At 34.1% G+C, this 15,209-nt stretch overlaps 1 protein-coding gene across 1 annotated transcript; it reads left to right on the top strand.

Moving 5' to 3' along the window:
* Positions 1-645: 645 nt before the first annotated feature.
* Positions 646-3,651, top strand: LOC130974022 (L-type lectin-domain containing receptor kinase IV.1). Its single transcript, XM_057898742.1, has 2 exons — positions 646-2,126; positions 2,702-3,651. The coding sequence occupies exons 1-2, from the start codon at positions 740-742 to the stop codon at positions 3,379-3,381; spliced, it is 2,067 nt and encodes a 688-aa protein (XP_057754725.1). The 5' UTR covers positions 646-739; the 3' UTR covers positions 3,382-3,651.
* The last annotated feature ends 11,558 nt before the right edge of the window (positions 3,652-15,209 follow it).

Below are 15,209 nucleotides of genomic sequence, written 5' to 3'. Positions count from 1 at the left end.
TTTTGTAACCACTACTCTTGAATCATCATATTTAAATTTTATTTTAAAGAATAAAGTAGAATTTTTTATTATTTATTTTGGTAGGTAAAATAAAAAAAATATGAAAAAAAATTATTTAAAAATAAAAGATTACATTTTATTCTTTTAAATAAAAATTCAAAATTTTAAAAATTCTAATTCAAAAAAAAAAGATAAATAGATTTTTGAACTTTTGACACACATACATTTAACTCTTTAAAAATTTAAAAATATATTTTAAGTTTATGACCTTTTTAAAATTTATACACATCTTTACTTAGATATGTTAGGTCTAATAGAATAATCAGACTCCCTCGTACTAACTTGGTGGACACATGTAAAAAAAAAAATTTAAATAAACAAATTATTCAAATTTAAAAAAAAATCAAAAATTTAAATATATTTTTAAATTTTCAAGTGCCAAGAGGTAAACGAGCTATTTATCTTTGTCTTTAATAATAATAGTAATAATAATAATGATGCATTCCATTTTTTTTTTTTTGGGAAAAGGACAATGAATCATTGATATTGATACATCGCTCGGTTTCAACTTACAACCTGGAGAGGATATATTTGAAACGTTTCGTCTCCAAGTAAAATATTTAAACTAAAATTCGTGCTTCAAATTTAAATATATATAAGATTTACGTCTTTATATATTCTCGAGACAAAATCCATTGACCATGACCATAAGAACAACCACAGTGCACAATTTGCAATAATGCACAGTATAGCCATGTCTCTAAAGCTTCTTGCAGTGCTGTTTTTGCAGGTGGAAATGGTAGTAGTAGCAAGTGAAGATTATAACACCAACTTCATCTATAACAATGGCTTCCAGTCTTCAAACTTGACCCTTGATGGTATCGCGGGGATAACAACCAACGGTCTTTTAAAACTTACAAACGACACAAAACAAGAGAAAGGTCACGCGTTCTATCCCTATTCCGTTACTTTTAAGAACACCACTTCCGGTTTCAATAACGAAGAAGTTTTTTCTTTCTCAACTACTTTTGTTTTCGCAATACGGTCTCAATACCCAACTCTGAGTGGCCATGGGATTGTTTTCGTGATTGCGCCGCAGAGAGGGCTTCCGAATTCTCTACCAAGCCAGTACCTCGGCCTCTTCGACAAGACGAACAATGGAAACGCAACCAATCATGTGTTTGGTGTGGAACTTGACACCATTCTCAGCACAGAGTTCTCTGATATCAACGATAACCATGTTGGAATCGATATAAATGATTTGAAATCAGCACAGTCACAACCTGCAGGGTATTATAGTAATTCCGGTTTCAAGAATTTGAGCCTTATCAGTGGCTACCCTATGCAAGTGTGGGTGGAATACGATGGTGTGAAGAAGCAAATTGATGTTACTTTAGCACCAACCAACGTTGAAAAGCCGAAAAAGCCCTTATTATCATTGACCAAAGATCTTTCACCGATTCTAAACAATACCATGTATGTTGGATTCTCTTCCTCAACCGGTTCAGTTTTAACTTCCCATTATGTTCTTGGTTGGAGTTTTAAGATCAATGGCCAAGCTCAACCGCTTCTTATTTCTCAACTCCCAAAGCTTCCAAGGCTAGGTGAAAGAAAGGAATCAAAGGCTCTCACTATTGGGGTACCTATGATTTCACTCACTGTGGTGTTCGTGGTGATTCTAGCAGTGATTTATTTCATAAGAAGAAAGAAGAAGTTTTCGGAGTTGGTTGAAGATTGGGAAATGGAATACGGTCCTCACAGGTTTAAGTACAAAGATCTTTACTTTGCAACAAAGGGGTTCAAGGAGAAGGAGCTTTTGGGAAGTGGTGGATTTGGAAGGGTCTACAAAGGTGTGATGCCAGCTTCTAAGGTTGAGGTTGCTGTGAAGAGGGTGTCCCATGAATCTAGGCAGGGGATGAGGGAATTTGTGGCAGAGATTGTTAGTATCGGCCGCCTCCGCCACCGCAATCTGGTTCCTCTCCTCGGATACTGCCGTCGTAAAGGGGAGTTGCTTCTTGTCTATGACTACATGCCCAAGGGAAGCTTAGACAAGTATCTGTATAACCAACCAAGAGTCACCCTCAATTGGAACCAAAGGTTCATAATCATCAAAGGCGTTGCTTCAGGTTTGTTAAAATAAATTTTTTCAACTACGACTAAAAGTTCCAAAAATGTTGGATTGAACTGATATGTGTGTGTCTCACATTTTATGTGTACTCACATATTCTCTTTATTGAGCAACACCTCTCTATAACTGAGAGATGCTATGTCTACTTCTATATGTAATGACTATATCAAAAGTAAAGGAAGAGTAATATAAGTAGGTACGGTTGTTGAATATAGTCCTAAAGGTAGACCCTTTTCTGTTAATTTGGTACATTGAGAAGGTGGTTATTTTCACGAAAACTTGAATAGTTTGACATATTTGATTGAATTATTTAATGGTTCGCAATATCATATTTACATGAAGAGGTCTTTATGGACATAATCATCTATTAAAAATACTTCATGATATTAAAAATAATCTTTAGAGAATAATTTTTATAAAATAAAATAAAAATATTTTGTGAATTTTACTTGAGGCAAACCTCTCATATTTTGAGAATTATCTTATATTTGCAAATTGCAATGTAGCATTAACCCCCACCAAATTAAAAATTTTTTGGTAGCCTAAATTTCCTGGATTTGTGATGCGGTTCAGGTCTGTTCTATCTACACGAAGAATGGGAGCAAGTAGTGGTCCATAGAGACATAAAAGCGAGCAATGTATTACTAGATGCAGAATTGAATGGCAGGTTAGGTGACTTTGGTCTTGCAAGGTTGTATGACCATGGAAGTGATCCTCAAACCACACATGTTGTCGGAACACTTGGATACCTTGCACCTGAGAACACCAGAACCGGTAAGGCCACTACAATGTCCGACGTATATTCTTTCGGCGCATTTCTTCTTGAAGTTGCCTGTGGAAGGAGGCCAATAGAGCTAGTAGATGAATCTGAGAACTCAATACTGGTTGATTGGGTTTATAGTTGTTGGAAAAATGGTGAGATTCTTGAGGCGAAGGATCCAAATTTTGGCACAGATTATAGAGCAGAAGAGGTTGAACTTGTGTTGAAACTTGGTTTGTTGTGTTCACATTCTGAGCCTATGGCTAGGCCAAGCATGCGGCAAGTTGTTCAGTACTTAGAAGGGGATTTTCCTCTTCCTGATTTGCATTTGCTTAGTTTGTCTTCAACAGGGTTAACATTTGGGCACTATGTAGAGGATTTTCAAGAGTTTCAATTGTCTTATCCCTCCTCTTCTACTAGTAAGGCATTTTCCCGTGATACTACTACTACTACTACATCAGTTGCTGCATCACTTCTCTCTGGTGGTCGTTGATTTGATTCAAGGCACATTAGATGGACATGTTCTATTTCATTGTAGAGTATCTTCTTTATTATTGTGCCAAATTTTGAGTATCAACTGATCAAGCACTTTCCCAGCATTTGAGACTGAGATTGGTTTATAGCATTATAGAGTTATTGCTTGTTGCATATAAATTTGTCATCGACTCATGGGGTTTCTTATTCTAGGATGTATTTGGCAGTACAAATTACAATAGTACGATGTAATTAGCCATATAATTTCGACATTGTTGTTTGTATTCGACTTTTGGGAACAAATTTTTTGAAATGACGAAAATAAAAAAGGATAAAATTAGGAAATATATAGCGACAGAAATTTTTTATTTGACAAAATCTCATCTCACTACAAAAAGTTCGCTAATATTATTGAATTTACCATTGAATCCCGTATATAAATCCAAGAGTAAATTATCATCGGATTCTATCCGGCAAAAAATTTTTCGATAAAAATATATTATGTCAGATTTTCTTCAACTGACGCTAAATAAATTTTCTTGCTTCTACCGTTTTAGACGTTCTAACAAAAAATTATTTCATCAGAACATCAAAATTTATACATATAAATGACTCTATCCCACAAATAATATTTTTCACTCCAACATTCAAATTAAAAACACATATATCACTCATAATATTTTGCACAAACAAAGACTCATTAATAAGGTAGCGTTTGTTTTCGGGGACAGGACATGGAGACATAGACAACACTCGTTTAAAGAATGTTTGGAAGCAGAGACATGGACAGTGGACATATTGTCACAGTTTTTTATACTTTTGTGTCCACTCTTTTACGAAGAATAATGATGGACACGGAATTTGGAAGAGTGGACACGGACAATTTTATAAATTTTGTTTTCCTTTTTTTCTACTATTACCCCTTCTTATTTTTCCTATTGCGTTGTTAAGAGATACTTTTTTCTTCCTGTTCTTCCTCTATCTCTTTCTTTTTCTAGGTACTCTCTCCTTTCTGTAGAATTTTTTATTGGGGTAGATAATTCTTTTCTTTTTATTGTGTTACTTCAATACCATTTTAACCTTATATTATATTATTTGATTTGTAATAAAAATAATAACAAAAATAATTAATCTTAAAACTTTTGAAAAATAAATATTATCAAAAGTAAAATTAATCTTTTAAAATGCTAAAAAATAATTTATAAATTATAATTGATGTTATATAATTTAAAGAAAAATCAGTTTTTTATAAAGAAAAATCAGTTTTTAGATAAAAAAATTAGTTTTTTTTAAATAAAAAAAGATTTTTATATGCAAAAACTAATTATTTTTTCATGTAAAAATGGATTTTTTTTTTAAAATTAATTTTTTATTTGAAATTAATTTGGCTTATTAACTTAAACAAAATTTTTTATTAATCAAACTCAAATTTATTTTTTGTTAATCTTAACCATATATATTCCTACATATTAATAATAAATTTTAAAATAAAATAATTATATTTATAAATTTTATTTTAATATAAATACTAATATATTTTTTTATTAAAATTTTTTGTTTCTTCAAATATTTTTTTCAAGTTCCGTTTGTACTCCTACGTACTCTCATTATTTATTAAATTAATTTGTATTGATGTAGAAAATTTAGAATCACAGGGCTATTTTAGTCATTTCATATAATATTTTAGTCTTGTCCATGTGTATCCAAATATAATACTAGACACTACATTAGTGTCTTGTCCATCGTATTCAAACACAATACATAAAAAATAATTTTTAATGTCTTCGTCCTATTGTCTCCGTTTTAGTGTCATGTTCTGTCCTATCTCTAAAAATAAACGCAGTCTAATTTACAAAATTTTCATAAAACTAAGTGTGGCAAACAGGCCCACACATCTGCCTTGCCAAAGCTGGCTTAAAAAGATAGTATGAATATTCTATATGTCCTACCTTTTGACGGATTGAGAGATTAATAGGCTGGTCCTTTACAAAAGATTTTTTTTTTCTAGAAAAAATTCAAGAAAAAATGTTATCAATCTAATTAAATGAAAACTAAAATTCTTAACCTGAACCGATTGCCCATAACAAAGAGGAATTAGAAGACGAAAAATTACTCAATTATAGATTTAGCCATTTAAGATTAGCTTTTTTTTTTTCTTTTTTTGGTCTTTGCCAATATTGCCATTCAAGATTAGGTTAGGACGTTAGGTAGGACTTTTATAACTTTTATAGCCAAGAAAAAAGGTGGGCACCTGTTGGCCAATCTGGCTAAAGCCCATATAGTCAAGCAAGATGCGTTTGGTGAGCATGTTCTTTGCATTCTCAACTTTCAAGCCTACCTATTATTTTTTTGACAAGTTAAAGGAACAGACCACGAGTTTCACGGTGAGTTTTAGCCTGGGGCTGGCAGAATCAGCCTCCCCATGAGGCTGGTACGGAGTGGATTGTTGTCCACTACCAAAGTGTTGCACGTGTAAAGGTATGTGCATTGCTGAATGACTCTGTAACCTGGTAAGGACAATTCCGGTCTTGTATACAAATTGTTAGGTTCCCCAGCACATGGTCTAATGTGTAAATTATAAATGTTGAGATGCCAAATTGAAAAATCTGTATATTCTTGGTTTTGGGCTTTATGGAGTAAACCTTTCGGCTTTTATTGGTTTCTTTTTTATTTCTTTTTTAATACAGGCCTTTTGATGCAGGCCTTGGGTTTTTATCCCTCTTAATCCGAGTTCGTTGTTTTTGATGCCCCTCCTTCTTCTTCTCCTTTTTTTAATGCAGGCATTTTTTTATGTCCCTTCTTCGTTTTTTCCTTCTTCTCATTCTCTCAAAAGTCTTGTTGACTCTACTGCCCACAATGCCAGTATTATCCAAGAGAGAGACGTCGAAAGCTTCGATCTTTAGAACACCCACAGCTCTTTCGACCTTTGGAACACCCACAGCCGAGGCTTCTCCACAAGTGTTGGGAGAGAATAACAATTTCTATACAAAGAGAAAAATAATCCGGGGGTAATACCCACAAGGCCGAATTATCCAAGAGAGAGACGTCGAAAGCTTCGATCTTCGAAACACCTACAGCCGAGGCTTCTCCAGAAGTTGCCAATGAAGTTGAAGGAAGCAAGAAGAAAAAGGGTTCAGAGGATTTGGGCAGTATGAAGAATAACAAGAGGAATGTAAAGAACGATGCTGATGTGGCAACTGAAGCTCCCGATGTTGCTGAGAAATCAACAAGCAAGGAAAAGAAACAGAAGCAGTAGAAGAAGAAAAAGAAGATCAAAACAGTGGAACAAAATAGTTCGAATCATGAAGGGAAAGTGCCAAGCAACAGTGTTGAATCACAGTAATAATAATACTAATGCTAATAAAGAATTTTAAGACATACCTAACATTTGTGGATCCAAAATGAACTTGGATCTGTTGAGAAATTCTCTTGCATTGAAGATCATCGACTCTCTCTTCATTGCCATCACATTCTTCTATTTGTGGGTGCACTGGTCTGATAGCTACCTACAACTCATCTCCTTTTCAGACCCTAACCCCAACCGCCTTGGTTCCACATCCCCCAATTTCGACAAACATTTCAAAAAGTGGGCAATAGTTTTTAATGTACCTTTGAATGTATTCTGCTACCAGTTGCAACAATGGCTTATGGGTATCACTTTTAATTTTCTGAAATTTTAATATTTTTTGAAAATGAAAAAATTTTTTTTGGGGCCTTATGTTTTCATTTACTCAAAACAATAAATTTACTATGACTCTATTATTAAGTATGCAGTAAAAACATATTGGGCTAGTTTTTATGAAGTCCATTCAGTCCACTTATGCTTGTAGAACAAAAAAGGGGTACTTTATATAAAAAGAAATTGTTTATGGTCTCTGTATAAATATTATTTTTAATGTAAAAAATAAAACAAAAATCAAAACAACTTAAAAACCGTGTCAGACGGTACCAGCCTCATGGGGAGGCTCAATCTGCCAGCCCCAGGCTAGAAGTCACCACAAGTTTCATGGTGAGTTCTAGTCTGGGGCTGGCAGAATGAGCCTCTCCATGAGGCTGGTACGGAGTGGATTGTTGTCCACTGTCAGGGTGCTACACGTGTAAAGGTATGTGTATTACTCTATGACTTTGTAACCGAACAAAGACAATTCCGGTGTTGTATAGAAATTATTATTCTCCCCCAACACATGGTGCATTGTATAAATAATAAAGGTTGAGATGCCAATTTCAAAATATTTGTATATACCAGTTTTTGGACTTTATGGACTAAACTATTTGTTTGTTTTTTTTCTTTTTTTTAATGCAGGCCTTGGAATTTTATAACTCCCCTTAATGCAGACCATTATTTTGGTGGCCTTTTTTGATGTCCCTTCTTCTTCTCATGAAGAGAAAGTGCCAAGCTACAGTGTTAAATAACAGCAATAATAAGGCTGGGTTTGGTAAAGCTTTTTCAGGAGGTGCTTGTGCTTTTAAAAAGCACAAGCACGTCATTTTGCGTTTGGTAAATTAAAAAGCTCAAGTGCTTGTGCTTGCGGCTTTTAAAAGTTAGGGGTGCTTTTGAAAGCACTAGGAGGGAGCTTTTCAAAGCTGGCTTGTGCTTTTCAAAATTTAAAAGTCTAATATAACCTCATATGTTAACTAATTTTCAAATTTAATGTTTGCATTTATGTCTATTATAGTATTTTTAAATTTTAAAAGCTATTTTACCAAACACAATTGATGTTACTTATGTTTATTAAAAGTTGTTTTTGATTTGATTTACCAAACATAAATGCTACAACTTTTAAAAAGCCATCTTTTAAAAGTTAACTTTTATAAGCTACTTTTAAAAAATAAAAGCTTTACCAAACTAAGCCTAATACTAATGCTAATAGCAGGTAATATAGTTTTGAGTACTTTTAATTACTATTAAAAATATAATTACAAATTCTTATTTCACATAATTAAAATCCAATGATTACGAATTGTATTAAAAATTGAATAAAAGTACAACAACTGATAAAATAGTTAAATGCTAATATAATTAAGTTATTAATATTTATAAAATTATTATTTGAAAAAATAAAATTAAAAAAATTTAAATCAAAAAAATTTATTGTAGAAGATTAGTCGGTAACAATGTAATAGTTGGATTTGTTTTCAGTAAAATTGTTATAGGAGTGTGATTATATTTATGTGCTGAAACTATTTTGAACATGTAATAGCTGAGTAGCACTTTCAATTTTCTGAAATTTTAATATTTTTTGAAAATGGGAATTTTTTTTGGACTGATGTTTTCATTTACTTAAAATAATAAATTTACTATGACTCTATTATTTTTTTGGACAAACTATGACTCTATTATTTATTCAGTAAAAACATATTGGGCTAGTTTTTATGAGGTCCATTCGGTCCACTAATGTTTGTAAAACAAAAAGGGGTACTTTATATAAAAAAAATTGTTTAGGATCTTTGTATAAATATTATTTTTAATAAAAATATAAAACAAAAACCAAAACAACCTAAAAACCGTGTCAGACGGTACCAGCCTCATGGGGAGGCTCATTCTGCCAGCCCCAGGCTAGAACTCACCCGAGTTTCACTTTGTTATTATCCCTACTTGGACCCACAATTGTAATTACCAATTAGACAAACGATTCTGCAAGAGTTACTATGAAGTGGCGTCAATAAGTTGGTATTCATGAATGTGTGGGAGATTGTTCTAACAATTCTGCTAGAGACCCGATTACTAGCCAACTAGAACTAACTAAAAATTATTTTTTTTCTTTTGACCTAGCAAAAAAATTATATTTCCAAAGACTTTTTAAAATCCTTTTAAAGGAAACGTCAATTTAAATTATCACAAGAAATATCTAAAATCTAATGAAAAAATCATCTAAAATTATTTTAAAAATAAAAAATTTATTTAAATATTTATTTTCAAAATTTAAAATTATTTAAAAAAAATTTCAAAATTCATTTTAAAATATCCTAAATTATTTTTAAAATCATCTTAAAAATTTTAAAATTCGAAAAATTCATTTTAAAAATTCTAAAATTTATTTTAAAATACAAAACCTAACAAAATGATACATCTAACATTATTAGAAAAGAAACATTCAAAAATTAGAAAAAGAAACTTCTAAAACTATAAAATAGGAGTAAAATAGTCATTAAACACAAGAAAATACTAAACGAATAATTATGTAAAACAGGGGCATAATGGATTTTTGATAAAAATCTAAGGTTAAAACAATGAAAGTGAGAAGTTAAGAACAAAATGGTAACTACAAAAAAAAGAATAAGGCCAGAAACGTCCCTTAGAAAATTGATATGACGAATAAAAGAAATTTTTAAGATGTTTATAACCGGCTGGCAGAACGAAGATGTTATTCCACCTAGCCGGTCTCGAATGATGTGGGAACGCCCACTGTATGATGATGTTGTTCCTCAACTTGACCATGATGGCTATATACCTGACTGTACTCAATTGTGGAACCATATCCGGGCTTAATCCTGGGTAACGTCGGGTGCAGCATAAGCTCATGGCCTGCTTAGGACAGACATGCATCATATTATTTGTTGTATTCTCTCTGTACTTATAAGCATTTTTTCTATGATTGAGTGATTTGTCTATTCTCTATTTCTATATTTTGTGTGTATTAGCTGCTGGTTTTTTATTTTTCAGAGTTCTACAATTATTCTGTATTCGTTTCCTGTTATTGTGATTAGTTATTGAGGTAGATTAGAAGAGAATGAACAAAAAATTGAAATTATGATTTACGAATAGCTAGTCGATAGTAAACCTAGGGATAACCCCACCAAATCTCACTATGATTTGATAAATATTAGAACCATTCCCTAGGTTTGATATAGGATTGTTTACCTCCTTTAGGTTAGTACCCTACTGAAAACCTTAGGTTCTCACCCTCTTTCCCCTTTCTCTACAAATGAATCCTCCAAAAGTGATTGTTGCCATGGGAATTCTATTTGTTGAGATGCGGCATGTGTTTTCTAATAGGACATTATGTAGGAGGGCACTATCGTCTGGGGAGAAACGTGTACTTGGATATACATATTCCGCGATTGCCCTTCATTGATCCGCTATTTAGTCCAGAGTTCAACACAGACTATCCAGGCGACTTTCCACTTGCTGACTTACATCTTGGACGTATGCATCATGCTTTTCCTCCGCAGTATTTGATAAACCGCTATTTTATGGTTTATTTTGTACTGAATTGAGTGGATTTTATCCATTATTCTCACACTTATTCATATAATTCACATGTTTTGCATTTTTCTTCCTAATTTTGTGCTATGATTGAAAACATGCTTCTTTGGCCTTAAATTTACTAATTTTAATCATCTCTTATTACCATTCGATACCGTGATATGTGCGTTAAGTGATTTCCGATTTTATAGGACAGGAATGGCTTAGAGGATGGAAAGGAAGCATGCAAAAGTGGAAGGAACACAACAGATTGAAGTTTTGAGAAGCTGGCAGCGACGCGCACGCGTGGACGACGCGTACGCGTGACTAGTGCAGAAAACAAGTGACGCGCACGCGTGGATGACGCATACGCGTGACCAAGATTTTGTCAAGCGACGCGTACGCGTGGGTGACACGTACGCGTGACAAAGCGTCACGTGCTGCAGATATCAAAAAATGCTGGGGCGATTTCTGGGCTGGTTTTGGCCCAGTTCCAAGCCCGAAAACATAGATTAGAGGCTGCAAAGTGGAGAAATCACTCATTCACACTTCATTCACACACTTTAGGTTTAGATGTAGTTTTTCTAGAGATTGAGGCTCTCTCCTCTCTCTAGGTTTTAGGGTTTCTAGTTTTATTTCTTCTTCAATTCAGATTTTCATCTTGTTTTAATTTAGTTTCTCTTCTACATTTTATCATTCTAGCATCTTAGTTTATTTCCCCTTGATTGATGTCTTTATTTTTCCAATTTAATTTATGAACTCTTCATTTTAGATTCAATTTCCTTTTAATGCAATTTGAGGTATTTCATGTTTGTTGCTTCTTTCTTCATTTGTTGTTATTGAGTCCTTGCAATTGTTGGTTTAGATTTTATTATCTCTTATTAATTCTCTATGCTTTTATTTTGTGCCTTCCAAGTGTTTGATAAAATGCTTGGTTGGATTCTAAATTAGATTTTTATGTTCTTAACTTAGATTGATCAATTAGAGACTCTTGAGTTATCAAAATTCTTTTGTTGATTGGTGATTGAGACTTGCTAGTTGGCTTAGGCTTCACTAAATCTAGTCTTTGATTAGGACTTGTGAACTTAAGTTGATTTTGCTCACTTGACTTTCCTTCATTGTTAGAGGTTAACTAAGTGAAAGTAAAAGGCAATTACCATCACAATTGATGACGATAATGAGGATAGGAATTCCAATTCTCAATCCTTGTTAGGACTTTTCTTAGTTGTTCTTTTATTTCCTTGTTATCTTACTTTCTTGTTCCTTATTCCAAAACCCAAAAATATACTTTCCCATAACCAATTATAACTACACTTTCCTGCAATTCCTTGAGAGACGACCCGAGGTTTAAATACTTCGGTTAATATTATTGGGTTTGCTTAAGTGACAAACAATTTAAATATTGATTGAGGTTTAATTGTCGGTTTAGAACTATACTTGTAACGTGATATTTTTGTGAAAATATTTACCGAGATTTTTCCTCCATCAGTACTATCATGAAGAGTTTCATCCAGCAGGGCCACACGTAGAACCTTAGCCAGAGGTCCCACCAGAGCCTTAGCCCGATCCCATACTAGATGATCCGCTAGAAACTCAGTTCGATCCTCTGAGAAAGGTATTTGTTCTAATGAGAACCAATGGATTCATTGATAGTTCATTTGAGAAGGAGAATCCTGAGGAGGATCCAGCTTGGAAGGATCAGTCAGCAACTAATGAAGGCTCCGATTCCCCGTCAAGTAGTAAAGTTGCGAAAGATGGGTCGAGGATTATTCGTGATGGTTCCGACATAAGAATGGTTGCCTGAGGCTTAGATCTTGAAGACAGTAATTAGATAGTCTACTTACGAGTTCTAGAATATGTTTTCCTCTTCTTCTAGTATTTTCTGAGGAATAAGACTTTACTGTTTATTTGTTAGCCTAGGTAATAGAATGTGTGTGTATGCGCGCACACGTGTGTGTGTATTATAAGTCTACTAAGTACTAACTTCTGAGTCATATGTGTTGAATACTTGATATGAACCTTTTGTGTCATCTATTTACTGTATGAACTGAACCTTGAGACATTATATGTATGATAACTATTTTACCTTGTATTCTGTTATTTGATTATACGGTGTTATTAATAAACTTATAAAATTCAACTAAGTTACACGATTACAAAAATTACGGCAAACTCATATCTATATACATAATACAAAGTCTAGAATTTTAGGAGACAATTGTATGGTAATGTCTAACAATTGGAAGTTGTCTGGACCTGCCGAGAGTTAGGATGTTACAACTAACTATAGGTGCAGCCAACTTGAACAACCTTTCAAAAATTCTGATTTTGAAATTTAAAAAAGGAAAAACAACCATTTGTACCCATGAACTTTACGAATATTGACAAAAATACCCATTAAAGAAAGAAACTAACATTGTATCCATCAAAGATGGATTCCATACGACAAAAGTACCCAAATCTTAAATTTATGTTGACTTTTTAATAAAATTCCAGAATTAGCCCATCCTTATCTTCAACCCCTCCTCTCTTCTTTTCCAAATCTCAAACACCTACATTACCACTACCTTAACCACCTTATATTCTCTACTACTCCACTAACCACCATTGCTATCATCTTTCCACGCTGACGATGACAAAGACAACAACAAGGTAACCAGGCGATCCATCCGTTCCCACACAACGCTACCACCTTCAACTACAGCCATCCAAACTCCGCGGCGGCCCAGCGCCGCGTCAAGCCCATGCACAGATCACCTATACCTTGGCACAGTGGCAAGTTTAGAGTTTAGAGCCACTGGATTCAAGCTCCAGCAGCGCCGTTGCACAGAGATGCCACAATGCCTCTCCGGCCAAGACCCCGTCTAATACCGCCACAAGATGGAGAAGCTCCGGAAGCGAGATTGAACTGAGACAAGGTCCCTTCCCGTGGTACGATTCAACTCCTCATAGGTCCACTTCAAGCTCATGAACTCCATGGAAAAAGGTTCTATATTTACAATAATACAAATTACAAATTTATTATATAATTAATGAAGTTGAACAAATCTCCTGTAATTAATAATTTATTTGTTTTTATCTATACCCAAATTGAACCAATTGAGTGTATTCATTGTTCAAATTCTCTCAGAAATCTCCAATCATATCTATGTTAGGATACTTGTCAAGTCAGAGAATGACTCCGATAACCACAACGTCAATGGAGGTGCGTGGCGTTGACCGTGACGAAGATGACGCGGGATTTGGAGAAGAGGGGGAGAGAAAGGGGGAGAGAGATCCGGTTGGAGAGGTTGTGTCGGTGATCAAGTTTCTTGGAGATGGGTTCATGAAGATGGAAATGCCGTCATGGTAGCGGTGGTGGAGTAGAAAAGAAAAAAGAAGGTGGTTAAGGTGGTGGTAATGGAGGGGATGTGAAAGTTTGAGTGGGAAAGAAGCGATGGTTGGGAGCTGATGTTGAAGATAATGGTGGGGGTAATTCTGGAATTTTATTAAAAAGTCAACATAAATTTAAGATTTTGGTACTTTTGTCTTACGGAATCCATCTTTGATGGATACAACATTAGTTTCCTTCTTTAATGTGTATTTTTGTCAGCGTTGGTAAAGTTCATGGGTACAAATGGTTGTTTTTTCTTTAAAAAATTAAGATTAGGTTCAGAAATACGGGTCACCCAACATCAACCCTACTTGACCACCCACTCCAATCACTTTTCTCTGAAGTTGTGACCTCCATCAATAATTCTTGTCCCTCCACCTACGTCCTCCCTGTGACTATGTCCTATCCATCCACCACATTTGTCATTCGCCACTGCGTCATCCCTCCTCCCCCACATTTGTGAGTCTCCCTTGCAGCCTCCCCCAACAATACGGATGCCACCCGCCCATGCGTTCACCACCTTGAACGCGCTTACCACTCGCTCCTGTGTCCTCCCTCTCCACGACATCTCTTGGTAGGGCTGTTCCATCTTTGTCCACCCCTAGTTGCACGCGATGATCTCTGCAACATGATTCGTAGTGCCACCGACCACTACAGTGCCTCCCCCTCACAAACGCAGCGCCGTCAAGTACCACGGCTACCCTCACCTCATGAACGCAGATTTGTCGATCACCACCGCAGTCCTCCGTTCCTGAATGCAACAACCTTCATTTTAGGCATCGTGTCCTGCCACATTCAAACGCAACAAGCATCATATTCTTCGTTTTGGATAATTCTTTTTACTAGGTTTGAATGTTTTTTTCTCCTAAGTTTTGGATATTTCTTTTTCTTATGCTTTGAAATTTGGATGTTTCTTCTTTTTGAGTATTGGATATTTTCTAATAGTTTTAGATGTTTCTTACTTAGTTTTCAGTTGTTCTTTTTTCAATATTTTTTGGATATTTTATTTTGTTAGATTTTAAAATAATTTTGGATATTTCTTTCATCTTAGGCTTTGGATGTTTCTTTTTGGTACATTTCAAATGTTTCTTTTTATTAGGAATTTTTATAATGATTTTTAAAATAATTTTAAAAGTTTCAAAATGAATTTTAAAATTTTTAAAATAATTTTAGAATTTTTAAATTTTTTAATTTTAAAAAATTTCATATATATATATATATTTTTTAGATTTTGGATGTTTTTTATGATAGTTTGAATTTACGTTCCCTTCAAAGAAAAAATTTAAAA

The sequence above is a fragment of the Arachis stenosperma genome, chromosome 4, assembly GCF_014773155.1.
Source record: "Arachis stenosperma cultivar V10309 chromosome 4, arast.V10309.gnm1.PFL2, whole genome shotgun sequence".
Taxonomy (NCBI): domain Eukaryota; kingdom Viridiplantae; phylum Streptophyta; class Magnoliopsida; order Fabales; family Fabaceae; genus Arachis; species Arachis stenosperma.
This window is presented reverse-complemented; position numbering and strand designations above follow the sequence as displayed.

What these genes read in the sequence shown, in the direction of transcription:
- LOC130974022 (XM_057898742.1), top strand. Translation starts at nt 740, where the DNA reads ATGCACAGTATAGCCATGTCTCTAAAGCTTCTTGCAGTGCTGTTTTTG. An exon ending in CATCAAAGGCGTTGCTTCAG is followed by an intron (nt 2,127 to 2,701) that starts GTTTGTTAAAAT and finishes GATGCGGTTCAG; the next exon opens with GTCTGTTCTATCTACACGAA.